Source organism: Anas acuta, chromosome 10 (genome assembly GCF_963932015.1).
Source record: "Anas acuta chromosome 10, bAnaAcu1.1, whole genome shotgun sequence".
Taxonomy (NCBI): Eukaryota; Metazoa; Chordata; class Aves; order Anseriformes; family Anatidae; genus Anas; species Anas acuta.
In genome coordinates this window covers 1,531,919-1,552,471 of record NC_088988.1, presented here as the reverse complement: position 1 = coordinate 1,552,471, position 20,553 = coordinate 1,531,919, and the positions used below count along the sequence as shown (strand labels likewise).

At 60.7% G+C, this 20,553-nt stretch overlaps 1 protein-coding gene across 2 annotated transcripts in view; it reads right to left on the bottom strand.

The window, feature by feature from the left end:
* The window catches only part of ANKRD11 (ankyrin repeat domain containing 11), a 111,684-nt gene that overhangs the window by 12,642 nt on the left and 78,489 nt on the right, over positions 1-20,553 (bottom strand). For both annotated transcript variants that reach the window (XM_068693843.1, XM_068693844.1), the window contains exons 3-6: positions 18,176-18,320; positions 11,262-11,400; positions 1,521-1,691; positions 389-592 (exon numbers count right to left, since the gene is read on the bottom strand). In XM_068693843.1, the coding sequence (XP_068549944.1) occupies positions 389-592; positions 1,521-1,691; positions 11,262-11,400; positions 18,176-18,262 (601 nt within the window). In that variant the 5' untranslated portion in view covers positions 18,263-18,320. The remainder of the gene's footprint in view (positions 1-388; positions 593-1,520; positions 1,692-11,261; positions 11,401-18,175; positions 18,321-20,553) is intronic.

Here is a 20,553-nt window from a genome sequence, read left to right as displayed (position 1 = left end):
AACAAGAAACAGCCCAGAGGGTCCCGGTCCCACTGCACAGCACGGAGCCACGAGAGCCCTGGAGGGAGCAGGGATCTGGGATCCGCACCCCCAGCCCAGCAGGAGCAGGGTGGGTGCAGCCAGGACAGCCCTGAGACTTCAGCTGCTGAGCTCCAACACAGGAGCGGATTTTTTCCAAAGATTTTTTACTCTTAGAAATCTGTATTTTCTTTTTTTTAAAGGACAGCAAGATGTTTTCCTCCCCTAAAGGCAAATTCATTGGTTTTGGTTAATCTCTCCTTTCCAAGTAGCGAACCTGGGTGGTAAGGAAACAAATTCCCCTGGCAGGAGCCACTCTGTGGGTGGCACATCCAACCCGAGGGCGAAGCGCAGAGCTCCTGGTGCTTACCTGCAAAGTCTTTCACATTGACATCCGCACCCTCGATGATGAGCTCCTTGATGCGCCGGGCATCTCCTCGGATGGCAGCTCGATGCAGCCGAGTCTCTCCTCGCTCGTTTCTCTTATTTACTTTATCTTTGGTTTTGGAGGCAGAGTTAGGAGTTCCCTTCTGACAAACTGTGGACTGAGAGGGATGCTTTGGTGTTGTGTCAACTGCGAGGAGGAGAGAACAGAGTCAGGAAGCGCAGCTCAGAGCAAGACGCAAACCCTTAGAGGGAGCTGTTGCAACGCGTTTCATCTCGCCTCTCCACCAAAACGCTCCCCAGAAGGCACCGAGAGTTAACAGCCTCTGAAGTTGATGTGAAGACAGAGGAAAGCCTGTGTGTGTGTAATACAGATATTAATTGCAGGCTGCCAAAGCCCGCTGGAGAGAACTGCAGTCCTTGCAAAGACTGTAGGCAATCCCATGATTTAGGAGTAGACAATGCAGCTCCTTACCCTAAAACCTCATTTCCTAAGGGAAGTGGCCTTTTACCAAGCACATGTGAGGTCTGACAGCCTTGGGAGGGGAGCACATTTTCTGGGAACAGCTGAATGCTCTGCAGACTACACAGCTTTTTGCTGGTTTTCAAGTAACAGCAACATAAGCAGCGAGATTTGCGTTAAGAGCAACAAACCAGGCAGCTAAAAGCTGCAGCGTGTGTGTGTAGGACGCAGATGTACACACACGGACAGCACGCTGCGCCTCTCAAAACCCCAGAGGGGGGGGTCACGCAACAGATAAAAATTACCCAAATCCCAAATCCGTGGTAAACACATTCCAGCTGCTCTGCATCTCACGTTACAGTGCGCGCTGGCTATCATCAGCCTTATCCTTCTCCCCAGGAGGAACACAAAAAGACCAGAGGCTGCTGTTTTGCCTCGGTTCACACCGCTCCCTCCCACACCCAGCACCCCGGAGCCTGGCAGACCCTGGCAGCAGCGCAGCCGCCCTCCTGCACCCAGCTGTGCCACGCTGCTCGCTGCTTTGGAGCAGGAGATGTCCACCAGGGCTCGCACAGGGGGCAGAAAAAGGCAGGAGAGAGCTCGCCCCGAGCAGCATCTCCCCGAGGCAGCAGCACGGGGCTGGCCCCACGCTCACCTGGGCTGTTTGCAGACTCCTCGGCTGTCATCTGCATGAGCAGAGCGACTTGCTGGCGCTCGGAGAGCGGGTAGCCTGCCCGGATTCCTGAAAGGCCCATTCCAAACAGCAAGCCAGGCTTTCTCGTGGCGGGCTCCTTTTTAATCCTCTTCCGCTCTGGACCCTGCTTTTCTGTGATGCAACGAGACACAAAAACACAACCTGTGAGCATCGCGGCGCCCGGGAACCACGCTCCTTTCCGAGCAGAGCGCTCACAGCTCTCCGAGTCCGTCCCGGTCTCTCACGGATAAAAAAACCTCTGGTGAAGGACGCATCCCTGTGGTGGGAGCACTGGCACCCTCTCCTGCTGCCCACCAGCTCTGGTACCATGCATCAGGATGGGATGGGACGGGATGGGACAGACCTGGGGCAGGAGCAGCACCGCCTCCACCGCAGCTCCTGGGGGCTCTGCCCCGCTCCCTTCTCCCCCCGGCAAACAGCAGCACAAGAGGCAGAGGAAACGACTCCGTGGTGGGGCCACCGCCGGTACTGTACCTTCATCCTGCTTCTAGGAGCCCCCATTTCATGCCGTGGTGCTTCGGGGAGCGTACGCAGCCTTATGCCACCACAGCATGGACTGAACTGGAGGCATCTAAAAGCATCAACAGAGAGTGCTAACGAGACAGGGGCTGACAGCTCCGCAACGCTGCCACCTCACCCCTTCAGCACAAGGACTTTGCACCCGAGCCACGGGCACAGACCGAGCCCTGCCAGGACGGAGCTGGGGACCTGTCCTCTCCTCCCCAGGGCCCCCGGCACGCTGCTCACACCCCTAGCCAACACGCTGCTCGGCTGCATCCTTCCCAAAACAGCCAGGAGTGAGCACCGCGCTGCCTCTGCCAGCCCTGCTGGCCCACACGCCAAAGCCCCACGAGCAGCTCGACTCTTTAAAGCATTTCCCAGTTTTCTCGATGCAAATCTCACTTCTTTTCCCCTGCAAGGAGGGCTGGCAGCCCTTCCCGCTGCTCCTGCCCGGCGAGCTGCCGCACGCTGCTCAGCACCGCTGCGGGGACGCGTCCCGAGCTCCAAGGTGTCAGCTCAGGAAACAAAAACGAAAGTTTCCTTTCGCGGAGCCAGCCAAGCAAAGAGACAGCAAATGGATCTGCAGAGCAGCACCGCGATCCCTTGCCAAGGAGCCGAGCTGCGTGCCTCCTACCAGGCAACTGTCCTAAACCCACAAAAAAGCATAAGGAAGATATGGTGCGTGTGAGTGGAAAATCCAACGCTGCTCCCGTCTATTTCTAAGCGCTGGCACAGCTCGCTCCCAGCCAGGCTGGCTGCAGGGCTCCTGCTGCGTGCAGAGGGCCGGGAACAGCATTCGCAGGGGCCACACGTGCAGAAGTTGTCGGTGCAGGTGAGCAGGTCCTGGTTCAAACATTGCGGGCTTGAGCCAGGGCTGCTCAGATGCTGGTGGAGAAACCTGGGCAGCAGAACGCCGCAACGGGTCGGTTGGCGAGGGAGCTCGTGGCTGTGGAAGTCTGAATCAAAACACGCTCCTTGTTGTGCTCCAGCATTTTGAGAATCCCAGGAAATGTTAGTGGTGGGACACAGGAGTCTCAAAGCAGCGTCTGCAGACAAGTACATGCCTGATAACCCTCTCCAATTTACAGGGCTTCAACCCCGAGCAGCCTGGACGGGAACCCACCAAGCCCTCGGTGGTGTCTGCCCAGATCCGGGGTCCTGAAACTGGGCGTGAGAAGTGGGGGAGACGCAGAGCTCCAAGAGGACGTGCAGCCTCGAGCCAGCTCTCCCTGCTGGGGCAGGCAACACCAGGCACTGCCCTGGATGTGCTGGGGAGGCTCCGAAGCTGAAGGAACATTTCTCACTCTCTGTTTTTAGGCACGGAGTCCAAACCACTGAGCACAAACACCCCAGGCACCAGAGACCTCCTGTGCCACCGCCTCGGCCTCGCAGGGAGGCGCAACCAGAGCTTCCCGTTCCCTGCACTCCCTCCCCTCCATCACGGCCACCACGCCAGAGCAAAAGGCACCAATTCACCCCGAGCTGGCTCACACCTCCTCTGTGCCCCTGTCGTGGTGTAACGGGGACGCAGTGCCTGGAGCAGAGCTCACCACTCACGTTAGCTGCGTGCAGGCTCCTTGCACGCAGACGGTGAGCCCGTCCCCACCCACACCCTCGGTTTGGATGGAGGCAGCCAGCAGGGTTTGGGCATGAACACAAGTGCCAAACCTCCCCCTGGAGCCACAACGCGGCTGCCCCACGTCATCCCCTGGAGCCCAGCACCAGGAACAGCCTTGGGCCCACGCCAGTCGCCAGCCACGCACCTGAACCACGCTAACTGGGAGCCGCTTCGCTACGGAAGCGAGCCGGTTGCACAACTCCAGGCTCTGCTTACATCAGCCACCCATGTCTTTGCTGGCCCCTGGGTGCTTGCAGGTGCCATGCAGTGCCCAGGCTCTCGTGGCACCCTCGGGTGCAGGGTCCAGACACCAGCGGGGCCGGTCAGCAGCACCCGAGGCCGCCCTGGCCCCAGCCGGCATGCACCGCGCCTCCACGCGCGCAGGCACCGAGGGAGAACCCCCGCCTGATCCTCCAAAGCCACCTTTCGGTCACCCTGGCAGCGGTAGCAGAGCTAGAGATGAAATCAGATCACAGGCAAGTGGATAGCTTTTTAATGGCTTGCAATAAAATTAAACCCAATGTGCTTACGGTGAGGAAACCAGGCAGCCCGGGCAGCTCCCCGAGCCCCGCGGCCAAGTTGTTTGTGCCACCAGCCCCTGTCCGATCCCAGCAGTGGCAAAGGCCCCGGCCACATCCAGCCCTGCCACAGCGTGGGGCACACCTTACACACGTACAGCCCGTGTGTAAGGGCCCCACGGGGCAGGGGCCGTGTGGGCGTGCAGGGGAGCCCCAGGCAGAACAGCAACGCTGGGGGCTGCGGGTTGTCATTTCCAAAAAACGACTCCGAAGTTCAACCCCAAACCTCTAAACTCCTCTTAGCTCCACAGTTGGAGAATCGTCCTCCTCCACACAACATTTAGCATTAAAGCCATGTGATCCACGCGACAGAAATAAACCGGAGAGCGATCGCTGTGCTCCCGCTTGCTCGCGCCGTGCCGAGGGCTGAGGCAGCAGCCGAGGAGCTGGGCTCGAGCGCGGTGCCCTGTGGGGTGGAGGCACCACGGAGGCACCAGGGGATCCCTCCGTTTGGCACTGAAACCCCTCAGCGAGGCTGTGATAAGGCTGGGGAAGGCAGTGCAGGGCAGCCCCCCACCAAGAGGCAGAGCGCAGGGCCGTGCGAGCAGCGGCACCATGCGTGTGCCCCACCGGAGGGGTGAGCACAGAGGGCTCTGCACGAGCCCTGCCACCAGGGACCCGTTTTAGGATCAGCTCCTTGCTGCCTGCTTCCATCTCCGTCCCAGAGCCAAGCCTCAGCCGGGGAACTGCTCCTTGTTCCCGGGCTACAAACGCCGCTCTGCTGCGCGCCGACCGCGAGCGCCCTTCCAGGACAAAGCCCCGCGGGTGGCTCCCGTGTCCAAATTAAGCTCCAGGTCACGCAACGCTGGCGCTGCCTCCACAGGGGGTGCAAAGCCGGGGCTGAGCCTCAGCCCCAGAAAGAAGGGGAGTGAGGACAAGGCCGGGAGCCAGACGGGAGCGGAGCGAGGGGAAAACCTTCACAGGTTCCTGGCTGGCGCGCCGCGCGGTGCAGGCATCACGGAGAGCTGCAGCCGGGCTCCCGCTCCCCACTGCCGTGTGTGGCACCCTGTAATGCAAAAAGCATCCGTGTGAACGGCTCCGGCATGACAGCACAGGCAAATAAGGTGGCACCCGGAGGAAAAATACCATTTCCAAATAAGCAGCTCGGGACGCAGAGCTGAGCGCTGCGCGGGGACGCTGCCGGCCGGCTCGCTCCCGGGTCGGGATTTGGGAGTTTATTCACGGAGCGAGCACACAAACAGCAGATCAATGAGAATAAATTAGAACGGCACAGACAGCAGCGGAGACTGCATTGCACCCCCGAGAGACCGCACAAGCCTCTGCCTTCCTGATCCACAGCCTGGCATGCGTAAGAGTGACTCATTTCTACTGCAGAAGTCACAGGGCACAAGATGTTTCGGCGCACGCCAGCTCCAGCGAGGGGAAGCAGCCCGGCCCCGCACGGGCAGCGCGGAGCCGGAGCACGCGGACACGTCCTGTACCCAGAGCCCTGCTCGCACGCTGCACGCCCGGGCTCTGCACGCTGCTGGCAGCTGAGCACGAGCAGAGGGCTTCCTGCGTCTGCGGGCAGAGGGAGAGGTGGCACGGCGTGAGCGGTGCCCCGGGAGTTGAGGACCGGCACGCAGCACGGGGAGGACAGCAGCAGGCTGAACAGCAGTGGCACGGGCAGATCAACGAGAGGTGGCAGCAGGGCTGGCACGAAGGCACTGAGACCATAATGTAGTGGTTTGTGAGCGGAGGAATCTGGTATTTAGGTTCATCCGACGCAGGCAGGAGGCATGTTTTGTACCAGGGAGCTCACGCACGTGCTGCAGCCCCTGCAGTGTGAACACCCCCAGGTAGAGACAGGAGGGGACGTGGCACGGCAGCCACGTGGAAGCCAAGAGGGAGCTGAGAGGGACAGCCACAGCAGGGTCTGCTTTGGCAGCACAGCCCCAAGCCCTGCTCCTCATCCCAAGGATGGAGAGGGACCCCCAGCGCCCAGCCCCAGCTCACTGGTGACGGAGCAGCTGCAGGCCCTGCCCCCGGTGGCCTCGGCAGCTTTAAGAGCATCTCTCAGGCAGAGGTTTAATGCCGTGCCCCAGAGAGCCGGCCACCCAAACAGCAGCCCTCACCCCCAGCCCCAGACCACGCAGAAGGGGGTCAACGCAGCTTTTGGGGTGGCCATCGGCCAGGTCCACACTTTCCATTTCCCACGAGGCCGAAAGAACCGGAGGAGGAGGAGGAGGAGGAGCAGGAGGGGAGGAAGGCTCGCCCGCGCAGCCCCCCTCCGGGAGCAGGGGGCAGGACGCTCCGCAGACAGCGCTGATAAAAGCTCTTGTATTAGAGAAAAAGCCATCATTGATAGATTTTTGGTTCACAGAGCCCCAGCGCACTGCAGCCTCTCCCTCTGCATGCTAAGGAGGTGAGGCGGGGGGAGGAGGGAGATTTATGGCAGCCCCCATCATCGAGCGACCTGCTTTCCCGCACAGCACCTCCCAGATGGCTGCTGCGCACGGGGAGTTTCTAAGGGTGATCTGAAGGCTGCTGTTTGCCAGCCCCGGCGCACTGTGCCGGCATTATGGAGCCAGCGAGAAGCGGAGAAGCTCTGACATTCACTCTCTCCCCGGTTGCTAGGTGAGAACAGTTTCTCGACTATTTTAGTAAAAGGACTGAAATTATGCAGCCGAAGAAAGGCCCGATGCAGCGCAGCCCATTCGAGCCCCCCCAGCTGCACACATCCGCCCGAAGCCAGCCACAGAGGCGCACACAAACAGCGCCCGGGGACGCAGATGCGTTTTGGAAGCCGCCAGCGATTCGCTTCTCACGGATCCCCTCGCCAGCCCAGGAGGGATGGAGCGGGTGGGTTGGCTCGGCTGATAGCCCAGGTGATCGGGCTTGGTAGCCCGGTAATTAATTAGCACCACGTACCGTGCTCTCATCAGCACCGAGGAGGCTCCGAGGCCAGATCCTGCGCTCATGCTCGCCGTTACCATGACCCACGGCCATCCTCCATGGTGGGATGGTGCTGGTGGGGCTCTGCCTCTCCCCGCTGCCTCCCAGCAGGAGGACCCTACCTTGTTCTTCAGGACCTCGGAAGCACGATGCCGCTTTCATGTCTGGTTTTTGAAGGGGATGGATGCAGCTGAAGGGGCTGTTTGCTCCGGGGCCTCTGAACCCACACTCTCCGCACCCGCCCTCTGCCCGTGCTCCCCCATCCCACAAAGCCGAGATGCCAAATGCCACCAGACCACAGCAGAGGCAGATGGCACTGATTTTAACCCCGATAGCACGGGAGGGAACCCAACCTGCTGCAGGAGCCACCTCCTGCTCCGTGCCCGGCACCACACTGGGACCCCGACCCGCACCGTCCCCGTCCCCACCAGCACTGCCTGCGGTGCCACTTGCTTCAGCTCACATCCCTGTAACACCAACACCAAGTTGGTGTTCATGCTCAGAAATCCCATGACCCAAAGCCACAGCGCTACCAAACCACACGGCGTCCACCCCTCCCGGCCTGGCCAGGAGCTGGAAGCAGCGGGAGCTGCGCTGGAGGCAGCAATGAGGAATGCAAAATCCCTCCTGCCCCGGCACCCCTCCGGCCCCTGCACCCTCCTCTCCTGCCTCCCCAAGTCCTTTCCTGCTTCCCCAAGTCCCCTCTTGCCCCCCAAATCCTTTCTGCCCCCCCAGACCCCTCCTGTCCCCCCTCCACCACTGGCTGCCCTTGTTCCCCCTGCGGGAGGCAGTGAGAAGAGCTCAGCTGCACAGAGCCCTCGGCTCCAGCACAAGAGCTGCCAGAGAAACCGAAGCCTGCGTGACCAAACGGTTCAAAATTAGAATTTCTCTGTGTTCAGGGAACTTTAAAAGTCAGGCATTTGTTTCTGCAGTAACGCCGCTGAGGCCAGGGCTGCGCAGCTCAGCCGTGATGCGCTCCCACACGGAGCAGCACACGGTGCACTCGTTGCACCAGCAAGCACAGGCACAGGACGGCTCCTCCGCCTGTGATTTTGGAGTAGGTGAATACAAATCTGGGTGTTATTTAGCAACAGTGGGGTTTGGACATGATCTGGGCAAACCCAAGCTTCTTACGTGCTCCGAGTCTGCCAGTGAATGTGCAAAACCTGCCCCAGAGGTGTCGCCCTGGCCCAAGGAGGCAGCGGGGCTGGAGGCACCAGGAACCAGCAGCACCCTAAGGGGCACCCTAAAGCCCAGCGCCTGCCTCTCCTCCCCGGGGGTCACCACGGGAGCCCTCTGCACGCAGGGGGAGCAGCACAGCCCTGCACACCCAACCTCACCCAGGTCTTTCCAGCTCCCCAGAGAGCTCATGGAAGCCAAAATTAACTCAAAGCGCCCTGGAGGTTTTTCTGAAGCCCTACCTCTCCCCCATGATGACTAAAAGCCCGGAGACCACAGCTCCACCCTACAGGAAGCCGAGGGACTCAAGCGACAGCCCGAAATCAAGCTAAAGAGGCCGTCCCCACTACGGCTGACACCGAATCACAGAATCACTAAGGCTGGAGGAGACCTTCACCATCACCGGGTCCAACCAGCACCCCACTACGGACTCTGGCACTCTGAGCATTGCACAGTTGTGGGTTTTTTTTTTTTGGTGCGCGTTTATTTTAATGTCTAACCTCCTTTCGGCACGGCGCAGAAACGAGGAGCTGCACAAAGCCTCCCAGGCTGCTGGAAGTGCTGGGGAGAAGCTGGCTGCACTCGGCTGGCTGCTGCCAGGCAGCACGTAGGCTCTCGGCGCTGTCTGGATGCGGGGAGATGCTGCACGAGGGGAGAGGAGGAAGGCAGGAGATGCTGCTCCCACAGAGCTGGATCCGAAACACGCATTCTGGAGGCTCACAGCTTCGTGTACATTTTTTATCCCTCGCCAGGACAGCGGCTGCACGGTGCTAGGGCAGTCGAGCCGCTGCAGGAAACCCGGGCAAGGCTTCACGGTAGTGCTTAAACATTTAAAGAGGGGGAAAAAAAAAATCCTACTGTAGGCAAAAGAGCCCTCTCCCAGTTCCCACATCCTTACAGCTGAATTTCACGTGGCTGTGGAGCAGCCCAGGGAAAACATCCTCAGGCAAACACGAAAACCCGCGTGCGGAGGCCCAGGAAGCGCGGCTGCATTGCACAAATCCTCCACGGTCAGCCCCGCAACGGGCACGGCCAGCGCTGATGTTGCAATCCCACTTCTCACACCGGCTGAAATCGAAGTTTAGGAAGGGAAGAGAAAAAGCAGCCCCTGCTCGGGGCAGCGGGGCGCAGCCCCCCTCCTGCAGCCCCTTGCTCAAGACCAAAGCTTCGTCCTTCGTCCTCCAGCTGTGTGCCAGCAGGACGTTGCTGGTGGGTGCTGTGGGACACTGATTGACCCCACACAAGCTTGGGGGCACCTCTCCAGCCCCGTGTGAGGTGGGCAACCCTTGTGCAGCCACAAACAGGCCTCTCCCCTGAGGGAAAGCCCTCCTTGAGCCCATCCGAGGAGGAGAAGGACCCCACGGTCACAGCAGGGTGGTGCCAGAGGGGAGCACGGTGCCGCGGAGCCTCTCCCACCTCCGGCATCGGGATCCTGGAGGAAAAGACCTCGGAGCAGAGCAACCAGCTCCTGCTCAGCATCGGCCTGGCTCTGCGTGCCGTGCATCTGCAGCTCCCCGCCGCTATCTCCTCGCCAGGGGCTGAGTCACTTCCTCTCTCTGGTCTCGACCAAATCGGCTGCTGCTGACTCGCCCACACCCTGCCAGCCTCTGTCGAGCCCCCGTTTGTCTTTCACGTGCCTTCGAGCCCAGCTCCCCTGCCCACGGCTCGGCTGAGCCCCAGAGGGGACGGGGAAGATGCATCTGACATGACCCTCTCCTGGTAGCAGCACCGGGCTGTCCCTGCCCGCCTGCTCCTTCTCCATTTTTACCTTCTTGATGCCTCCGGCAGCACCATTTCTAACATTTCCACAGCCAGAAGGAGCCCCGAGCCCTCTGCACAGCAGACACCTGCTGCTGGTCCCCCAGGAAGCGGGCTGGCAGAGCCCAGCCGTGACATCCCGGTGACCACAAGGGCCAGGCAGCCCTTCATGAAGTGAGTTTGGGTTTAAAACCCCACCGAGTGCTGCACGTGGTTCAGAAACGCCCTCGCCAGGCAGCAGCAGCCACGGCTGTGGCTCATCAGCGCTGCCGTGCCCCGGCACCCAGAGGCGAAGCTCCTGCACGCACCCAGGGAGCACAGTGTGCTGTGACCCGGAGCCAACCCCAGCCAAAACCCTCCCTGTGCCTCTGCACCCCCTGGGGAGCGAGCTGGGGGCCCCAGCCGAGGCTCCCTCTGGTCCCAGAGGGTTGGGGGCTGCCCTTCGTCCCCCAGCCGCACGGTGTATTCACCCCGTGATGCTCTCGCCCATCCACACACCAAGAACCCCGACGTGATGCTCCACAAGGACAAATGCCATTCAGCTGGCATTCAGCTCCATGAATTCAGGTTTTGAAGCTTTCAGGACACGGAGTTCAGCAGCTAACAGGATAATTACCACTCGGCCAGCCCCGAGGACGCACCGCCACCACCGCGTGTCCTCGCTGCCCAGCGCGGGAGCTGCGTGGCCACAACAGCGCTCGGGACCTTCCCAAATTTGCCCTCCCAGCTTTCAAACCGGAGGAAACTGTTTTTTTTTTTTGCTTTTAGAGGGAGCTCAGCTTTGCTCCCTGATTTCCAAGCTCGCACTGCAAGGCTCAGTGCTGCTCCTCGGCCAGCCGGAGCCGCAGCTCGCCAGCTGGGTTAGGGAGAACCAGCAGAGAGCTGACCACCAGCCCAGGATGGGGTTTCTCTCCCCCCCCCAGAGCCATCCCTGGTGCTGTTAGGTGTGTTACTGAGAACACGAGGGCCCAGATCCGCTCAGCTCCCGACGTCTCAGGAGCTCTCCTCTTGCTCAGAGCCTTTTCCTCCGGTTACAGAACCACAGGAGGTGTGGAGCAGCGCTCCAGCACGGACGGGTGAACGTCGGGTGCCACGTGCATCCCACCAGCCCCACTGCTCCCGTCTCCACGGCGGGGTTTGCGCTTCCTGTACCTGTATCTGAGTCCTTTTGATCTCCATTTGTTCCGACCGTGAAAGGCAACTTGCGCTTCGTGGCCCTCTCTTTCACCTCTTTGCCGCCATCGCTCCGGTCCAACTTGGGAGTCTTGGTTAGAGAAACTTTATCTTTATCCTGGGAAGAGAAAGCAGACAGCAGGTTAGCAGTGTTAGCGAGCACCTTCCCCGGACCGTGGAGGGGCCGACTGCCATCCCAACCTCCTGACACACTTTTCCTCCCCTTCCCACAGGTCTTGGTGTGTGCATACAGCAGAAACGAGCCCCCCTGCAGCCACAGGGGAAAGAAATGGCTTTTGTCCTCTGGAAAGGAGAGGGAGGAAGGGGCTCGAGGGCTGGCACAGCAGCCAGCACTGCCAGCCCCATCCTCTACCCACTCATCGAGACCAAAGAATGGTTTGTGGTGGCTGAGGCACCGCTCGGAGCCCCCCAGCAGGTCCCCGCACGCTCAGGGAGGGCCGCAGCAGCGAGTGCTTGCTTGGTTTGCCAGAGGCCAGCTCATTTCACCCAGCTAAAACCCTGGTGCCCCAATCCAGAAGAGCACGGCCAGCCCCCAGGGTGCTGCACGGCACAAAACCCTCAACGACTGGCACAGAAACCAAGGCCAGGCTGGGGCTGGGGACCGGGGGCTGTGCAAACCAAACGGCCCCGGCACCGGTGAAGGGCTCCCCGGGCCCAGAGGTGAGTGGGGACGTCCGTGCCCAGGGCTCAGCCAGGAGCTGCAATGTTTCTAGAGCAAGAATATGACATTGCTATTTGAGCTTACGTGATCTGGGGTTATTCTGGAGGATATTTGGGCAGCCAGCAGGCCCACCAACATTCCTGTTATAGGGTCACCCCGCAGCCCCCCGCACCCAACAGGCCAGTGCTCCAGGGCGCACACCAGGCGCGGTGTCGGCTGTGCCGTGGTGAAAGGATTGCTGCAAACGCTGCAGGAAAACCCACTTCTGCAGGGAGGGCAGCACAGGTTGAAGGATTTAGCTGCTTAATGCTAAGCTTCTTCCTACTGGGATTTTAAGAGGAAAAGCTACCTCGAGCACAAAGCCACCGCGAGCGCGCACGAAGGCGCGGGAAGCGACGCAGGCGGCGGGGGAGCAGTGAGAAAGCTGGTGCAGAACTGAAACTTCTGGGGCTCCACGCGCTGAGAACGCGCACAGACGATGTCACGCAGTTGCAGATTTTGCATTTCAGAACCCATCCGCTCAGGCATCCGCTCCCAGTTTCACCCCTGTGCCGCTGCCCTAAAAGCAAGGCCAAACCGAGCGGCTTCTGTGATTTCAAACAAAACCTCGACCCCAGGCTCTAGGTACAAAGTTAGATGAAATAAAGAACCTTCATGTTTCAGATCATACAAGAGCATCGCTGGCAGCTGGCAGAAATTCCTGCATTTGGAGACGCCGGCCAGGCCTGGCAGGTGGCTCCTGCGTCAGCCTTCACGAGGCCACGGCGTCACCGCACACATCGCTCCTTCCTCCTCCTCAGCTGCACTCGCAATGCTCAGCCTCCTCATCCACGTTCCAGTGCAACACTAAGGCCTGAAAAAATGGGGCTGGGAATCCCTTTTTTGGTAAAGCAAGCTAAAGGGACCTATCTGAGAGCTCAGCAGCCCGATTCCTGCTGGCGGAGCGGCTGGCGGGGCTGGAGCCGGGCACGCTCCACCGCAGGCACTGCCACCGCCCGTCCTCCTCCTCTTCCTCACGCAGCCGCCCCAGGTTGCATCTGAACACCACGTGCTCCAGTGCTCTTGTCTGATTTTTTCTGACATGGACAAAATTAGGTTTGCACCACGAAGGTGCTGGCTGCGCACCGCTGCTCTCACCAGCTCCAAGCAGCTTGGGCAGGGCAACGAGGCCAGGGAGCAGCAGCAGTTCGCAGCCAGAACCCAGAGAGAACGGGGAGAGGTCGGCCTCTCCGCAGCCCCTCCCCAAATTCCTCCTCATCTAACTGAAGCCCACAGCCAGCCCTCCCACCGACCACCTTCCAGGAATGCCTTGTTGCAAGGAGGCCAATTTGCCCTTTTCCTCCCCAATTCAACGCAAGCTCCGACAGCAACGCTGCGCTGCGCATCCCCGGCTCAGCACCCAGACAGCAGCGGTGCTGAGCTGCCTTCTCCGGGTGGGAACAACAGCGAGGGCACGGCCCCAGCGTGCAGCTCAGAAACTGCCACGGCACTTCCAGGATTCCCCAGCCCGACACCTCTACCCCTGCCAGGCAGGGCTGGGACAAGGGCGCAGCTCCTTGCAGCCCTTGCTGCCCATGCAGCAGCAGCAGCAGCCCTGCACTCCCAGCACCTCTTCCACTGCTGGAGGCCCATTTGGGAGTCTCGTGCCCGACACCGATGGCTCTGGTCGGCCAGGTCGACGTGGTGGCAGCTCGCAGCAGGACAGGTACTTCTGAAGGGCTCCAAAGGTCCTGGTCACATCTGGTGCTTCTCAGGTGGTGCTGAGCACCTCGGCAGCTGTGCTCGCTGTCTGTAGCTCCTGTTCCTCACCCGGACCTTTCAGGCTGCCTTTCCCACCTGGTATTTAAGTACAAACGAACCTTTTGCCTGCTTTTGCAGCAGGAGGCCAGGATGCAGTCCAGCCCCTGGCACCCCGTGGCGGGATTTCCTCGACTCCGAGCGCTTCTCCCAGACGTCAGCTCCACGGTGAGAACTCCAGCAAGAGGTCAGTTGTGCTGCGCACAAAAACCGTGGCTCTTTTGTTTGTAACCTTCAAAGGGAGCGCAGCTGGAGCGCACCCGCCGTGTCCTCTGCTGCCTGGGAGGCTCGCAGCCCACCCTGGGAGGCTGCAAGGGGGCTGCAAGGACCAAACGGAGCCAAAGGAGCAAAGTGCAAAAAGGAGAGTGGCAGAAGCAAGCTGAAATCTGCCAACTGTGACTGGCAACAACTTGTTTAAAGCCTACCTGCTCTAAAACTCCCTCAATCCGTTGGGCTTTGCTCGCTGCTGCAGTGCTAAAGCCTGAGTCTGCAGGCGGGGGGACTGCAGGGACTAGAAGCCTGGTCAGTTGTTTGCTGCATGACTGCTGAGTGGGAGCTCTGCATGCTCAGGAACGAGAAAAAGCACGGCACAGGTCAAAATGCAGCTCATCCTACAAAGCTACCGCAACCTTGTTAAGAACTCCCCAGCAGAGGAGAGACAAAGAAGAAGGGAATTGGGCAAAAAACCCGTTCCCAGACGCGGAGAGCCCAGCGTGGAAATGGAACTGGCTGCGTGAGTCCCGACGCCGGGCAAGCTCGGGCAGCGCTCCATCTGCATTCGCCCTCACGCTCAGAGCTGCTGAGCCAGCCAGGCCGGCAGAATTAACCACGAGGAACCAGGGAAGCGGCGGCAGTCCCGGCCCCGCTTTGAAGATTAATTTGTTCAGCAGCACGACGGTAACCTTTCATTCTAGCTGGAGCAAGGAAGATCCAAACTTTGCTCCCCGGAAAGCAGTGGTGGGCAGAGGCAGCCTGCAGAGGTTGCAGCGAAGCCACCTTGGAGGAATGAAGGCAGCTTGGAGAGGAACGTTCCTGAAGATAATGTCTGCTTTCGTTTTCTTATTTTAAGCTTTACTTCTGTAATTATTTCCAATCTCGTACCGAAGAACGCAGTTCTTTTCTTGAGTAAAAGCCGTTTTCACTTTTAGGTCATCTCGCATCTCGGCTAAGCTGTGATTCACCCGAAAGGTGCAAGAATCGGGTTTCACGGAAGGAACAAATCCAAATGAATCGATGCTGCAGAGAAATGAGTAGCAGCACCCACGTGCAACGCAGGCTCGCGGCGGTCGGGTGCCTCTTGCTGGTGGCCGGGGAGGGAGCTGGGGGCACGGGGGGCACGGCTGAGAGCTCCGCAACGAGAGCAGGTTCCCCTTTGTCGGTGCTAAGAAAAGACACCTTGCAAAGGGGACACAGCAGACCGTGACTTCAGGAGAAATCCCCTACTGCCACGTTACGGTATCAGTAAGATTTGCTGTATGAATACAAGGAGTTACGACGTGAAGCCACCTCGAGAGAGGCTTGATACAGTAAAAGGGTGCACCACGAACTGCTGCCGGGTGCCATGCGTTGGAGCAGAGGGCAGGCAAGGTGCTCAGCAGCACCGTGCTGGTTCCTCTTCTCACAAACATCTCTGATCAGCAAGAGAGACACTGACAGCACTCTGCTCGGGTCATCTGTGCCATATATGAATTAACACCACTTTCTATCCTCATGCACGGCTCACTCTAGGCCACCTGGCTACCCAAAGTTGGGTTTTCAGCGCAAAAATAGCCACGTAGCTCTTTTAAATTAAAATTCTGTAAGAGAGCCAGCATGCCAGCCCATGTGGACGGCCAGCAGAGAAGTGGGGTGAGTCCACAGCTGGTTTTCCAGGCAGGGCCGGGTACCTGCAGCCTCCTCCTCCTCTGCCCGTTCAGCAGAGCGGTGCCGTCGGTGCCTGCAGACCCGCAGGACTGCTGCCTCTGCTGCCTGTGCTGCCTGTGCTGTGCTCTCGCGGCACCACCAGCAGAACCTGACTCACATCCCAGCCGCTTATGCAAAGCCCTGCGTGGAAATCCCCGGCGCCCTTTGTTCTCCAAAATGAGTTGAAAGGGTTTCAGGTTGCACAAGCCAGCAGCGAGCAGGACAAGCGGCAGCGGCGACACGGGAAGCCAGGAGGACCACGCGTGCTGCCGGAGGTGCCCAGCACACGCAGCCGTGCAGCAGGCACGCGATGCTGGGAGCTTCCCTGCCATCACACCGTCATTTCCCAGCCAGTCCCACCGGGGAGCAGAGGAGGGTTCGTGCCCTGCAGTATGCGTGGGGACGGGCAGAATTCACCTGGCCACCAAGAGGACGTGTGGGAGGTGGTGGAGCCACCGCGTCCCCGGGGGCCTTTCCAAAACCAGGGGACGGTGTGTGAAGTTTCAGGCAGTCTGAACGTGTCACGATTGAGGCTGCAACAAAGCATTCACAGCGTGGAGACGACTGGATCTGAATTCCTGCGGGGAGGCTGGCGGGAGCCGAGTACCCTCCAGCCACCGGGGGCTGCTCGGCCTCAGCCACATCTGGCTCAAAGCACCCACGAGCCCTGCGCTCTGTGCGGCGCAAGGAGCCCCAGCAGGCAGGCAGGCAGGCAGGGAGGCTCCCCTTCCTCTGCTGGAAGCAGGACAAGTGGGGAGAAAAAGAGCAAACCCCAAACCCGGGCCCAGCACCGTCCTGCTCCGTGTTCAGTCCGAGCCTGCAGCGAAGGCGCACGTCAAGCATTTCCCCCCCCCCAGGACAGAAATCCCCTGCCGCAGCCCGCAGCGAGCTGTGTGGGACCCGGGCACGTCAGGAAATGGTTTCGGCGAGGGCTCTCGTCCTCGCTGGGGCTCTGCGGAGCCGCGGCAGACGCGGAATTACTCATATAAGGCGCGCATACTTCTCAGCAGCTCTTCGGGCTGCGCCGGAGCCGGCAGCCGAGGGCCGGGCAGGGCTGAGCACAGCAGCAGCCCTTATAAGGCCCCGCCGGGCTGCCGCGGCCACCAGCGGGGCCCCCCCGGGCATTACAGCCAGGAGGGGCTCGCCCTCACCCCCAGCTCTCCAGCGGAGAGGCACGGAGGCTCTGGTGCCAAGGGGCAGGGCCCAAGCGTGCCAACTCCGTCCCGCGCCCACGCTAAGGCGGTGGTGAAGGAGAGTCCGGGGGCCCCCCCCGTGCCAAGTCTCCAGCTCGGCCTTTGTGAGTGTTGACAAAGGCGAGATAAATCCAGAGCAGCGGCCTCCGTGGCAGGCAGGTAGAGCGGCGGGGCCGAGGGCCGCGTGCTCTCGCCCTGAGTCACCGCAGCCCCAGCGCCAGCGGGACACGGGGCGAGGCGCTGCGCCACGGCACCTCGGGGGCTGGGGGAGAAACCCTGCGAGCTCTGCTGAGAGCAGAACCGAGGAGCAGGAGGGCTGCTCCCCATCCCTGCTGAGGCTTTTCAATGGGAAGCAGGACGTTTTTTGTGCCCGAGTCATTTTGCCGGAGGATCTCTCCAGCTCCCTGCCCGTAAATAACGCGCAGCCTCCAAGCTGCGGGCGCAGGAGGATGGGCGCTGACTCACAGCACCACCGATCCGCTCCCTCCCGACGCACCTGCGCCCACAAAAAGCTCCTTACGTGGCACCACAAAGCCCGGATCTGCCTTCCCTGGGCTCCAGGTAAATGCTGGTGCCTCCCCGAGCGGGAGCAGTGAACCCCTCGGCGTGGATCCCAAAGCAGATCTGCACGCACACGCGGCAGCAGAAAGGGGAACGGGGCCGATGCCACGAGCGTGCTCGAAACCTGCATTTCTGCCTGGGATTTCCCCGCCGCTTGTTTGTCATTTCCCTCCTCCCGTCAATAACACGACCTCACGCCCCGAGCACAGCAGCAGCGCTGCCAGCAGCACCCGTCGGAGCCGGGGGAAGGGGCAGAGCACGAGTTGTGGCACCGTGGCTGTGCCAGAGCTCAGCGCCACGACCGGGGCTGCCGAACGCTCCCCGGGGAGTGCCGAGGATCAGGAGCAAGGGGGTGAAAGGGAAGGGGGTGGCGTTTGTTTCCATAGCAGAACACAAAAGGGGTGGGCTTAAATTTGTGTTTTAAGGTCTGAGCGCAGCTGTCTGCAGGAGTGGTTACCAGGAGCTACCCCTACGCTGGGAAGGGCCTGGAAATGCTGCGAGGGGAGGCACAGAGCAGGTCGGGAACTAAATGAGCATCGGGATGTGGGACAGAAGGGGAGAAGCAGGGATGTATTTACCCTTAGACTCAGGTCTCCTTTCAGCAGCCTCCTCTCAGGCCCAGTCAGGACCTGACCAGGCTGGGTTCAGGTGGCAGCAGCCCAAGGCAAGCTGCTGCCATCTGAAACAGTCACGGCTTGAAGACATCAGGCACAAGGGGCAGCATCCCCAAAGGCAGGCAAGAAAAGAAGCCACGCTACCTTTTTCCCCGTTTGTTTCTCCACCATGTCGTTGCTGAGAGAGAAATCTTCTGGCTGTGGTGTTTTAGAACACCCACCCTTGGGCATCGTTCTGCCTTCCTTACTTGATCTTCATTTATGCTGCCATCGCCTCATCATCAACCGTCTGTTTGGAGAGAGGAAAAGACAAGTCAGACATCACAGAAGGAAAATCCACTGGGGAGAAAGAAAGGCAGGACACGTCCCGGGGGGATGAACCCGCACCGAGCTCTCCCCGGGCAGCAGCGGGACGGCCGAGCACCTACACGCGGGTAAAACCACCGCCGGGCGGCAGCAGGCTGGGACCTGTCGCTGCAAACCCAACTTGTTTCACGTGCAAGGGAGGCCTGGAAAGGTTTGTGCCCAGACAGAGCAGCCTCCTCCTGCTCCTCTGCTGCAGCATCGCCCCGAGCGCACGGCCACGGGATGGGACAGACCCCGGGGCTGTGCCGGCTGAGCCCCCGGCACCGCCCGCGCCTCTCCGCACCTCGCCGGATTCCCAAACCTGCTCCCCAAACACAATTCTGTGCTTTCTTCTCAGAATGAGGTTCAAAATCACCCCGAGGCAGAGCGCTCCCGAGGCGCTGGCCGCGGGCTCCTCGCCCTCGCACCGGCGCGGCCGCGGCGCCTTGGCCTAGGTACGGGCGGTTCGGGGAGTAACAAAGCGCTCCCGGCTCCTGCCATGTGTTGCCTGGTTACAGGGCTGAAAAGACAACTGACAGCTGAAATACAGCGAGGCATGAGCTGGAACAGGGATCAGAAAGGCGGGCTGCAGCCAAGGCCGGCGAGGCCTTTTTAGGTGAACAAAAATATCTCCTCTCCTGGGAGCAGAGGCTAAAAAGCAGCGGTGCGGCAGCGACCCACGGCAGCTCCTGCGGCACGGCTCTGGCTGCGCCCGCACCGAGGCAGCGCGAGGGTTGGGGAACTCTTCCCCAGCTAATCGGCACCTGACGAGGCTGCACATTGCACCCATTAACTTGTGAGAACAGCGGCTGGCTCTCCGCACGGCTACAATTGCAGGAAATTGTCCAGGAACAAAGTCACGCAGGGCTGCATCACAAGACTGGGAATCCTGGGGGCGGGGAGAGGGAAGGAAAACAGAGGGAAGGCAGAGGGAAGGCAGGAGCCTCCTGCTCAGGCTGGGCACCACAGCCCGGACCCCACGGGTCCCACGGAGCTGGGGCAGCCCCACATGTGGGACCGGGTGCCCCACGGGGACAGCAGGCAGGGGGGCGGGTGTTGGGGGTCCCCCCAAGGAGTGTTTTGCTCGGCGCAGCCTTTTAGAAGCGCCCTGGAAATCCCGCTGTCGTTCAGGCGGTTCATTTACGCTTCACAGCCTGCAGAGCCCTTTGGGTTGCTTTGTGGGTTGGGTTTTTTTGGCGTTGTTGCTTTTTTTTTTTAAAGGGATTTCAGAAGCGATTCCCAGCCCCCTCCCAGCCCCGCAGCGCGAGGAGTCCCGGGGCCGGGCGCCCTCCTCCTCCTGCAGCAGCTCCGCGCACCGAGGCCTCTCCACGTCCCCCTGCTGCAGGCGGTGCTGAGATTCAGCAGCCCCAACCCTTGGCTCTCGCACGAGCAGGAGGCGAGGTGAAATCTGCCTCCCTGAATTTCTGCTCCTCATCACATCGAGCCACCGTTGCCCTCCCCAAGGGATTTGCTCCAGCAGCCACCCAAAATCCACGCAGTGGAATTTCCAAAGCCTTGAGCCCGGCACTGGAGATCCAAGCGCACTCGGTCAAGGAGCCTAAAAGCCAACAGCTCCGCTTTCTGCCCTCCACGAGCTCGCTCTGCTCCAGCAGCCGACGCCAAAACCCAGCCCCACGCTGCTGACACCGCTCCCAGCGCCTCGCCTCGCAGCCCGCACGCCGCCGGCGCCTTCTCGAAGCCTCTGCCCGCTTCTCGCTCGCTGTCGGTGTGGCTCCCTGCAGCCGGGGCAGCCGCCCCTTCACGTGGAGCTCCGGCAACCTGCTCAGCTGAGAAAAGGCCAGACGGATGCCAGATTAATTCTGCGCCCCTTCTGTTCCGCGAGCTGACTCATTACGCTTGGAAAGCTGGCTGCCTCTCCGTGTAAACAGAGCCCTGGCCTGGTTCACAGCTTGCAGGGAGCGTTGCATTTGCACAACAATTACCAACGCAGCCTCCCTGCTCGCAGGAGGTGCGGGGAGGTGAGCGCTGCGCTGCTGGACTTGGGGGGCTGCATGGCCCCGGACCCCCCCCTTGGCAGAGCTGGGCCAACCCCAGCACCCCCTCGCCTCCCTCCCCATCGCCACCGCTTCTATTTTGTAAACAATTAACTAAGCTCCTCGAACGAGATGATTACATGTCTGCCGCACAATAAGAAGTGGGAGACCAAGTGAGCTCAA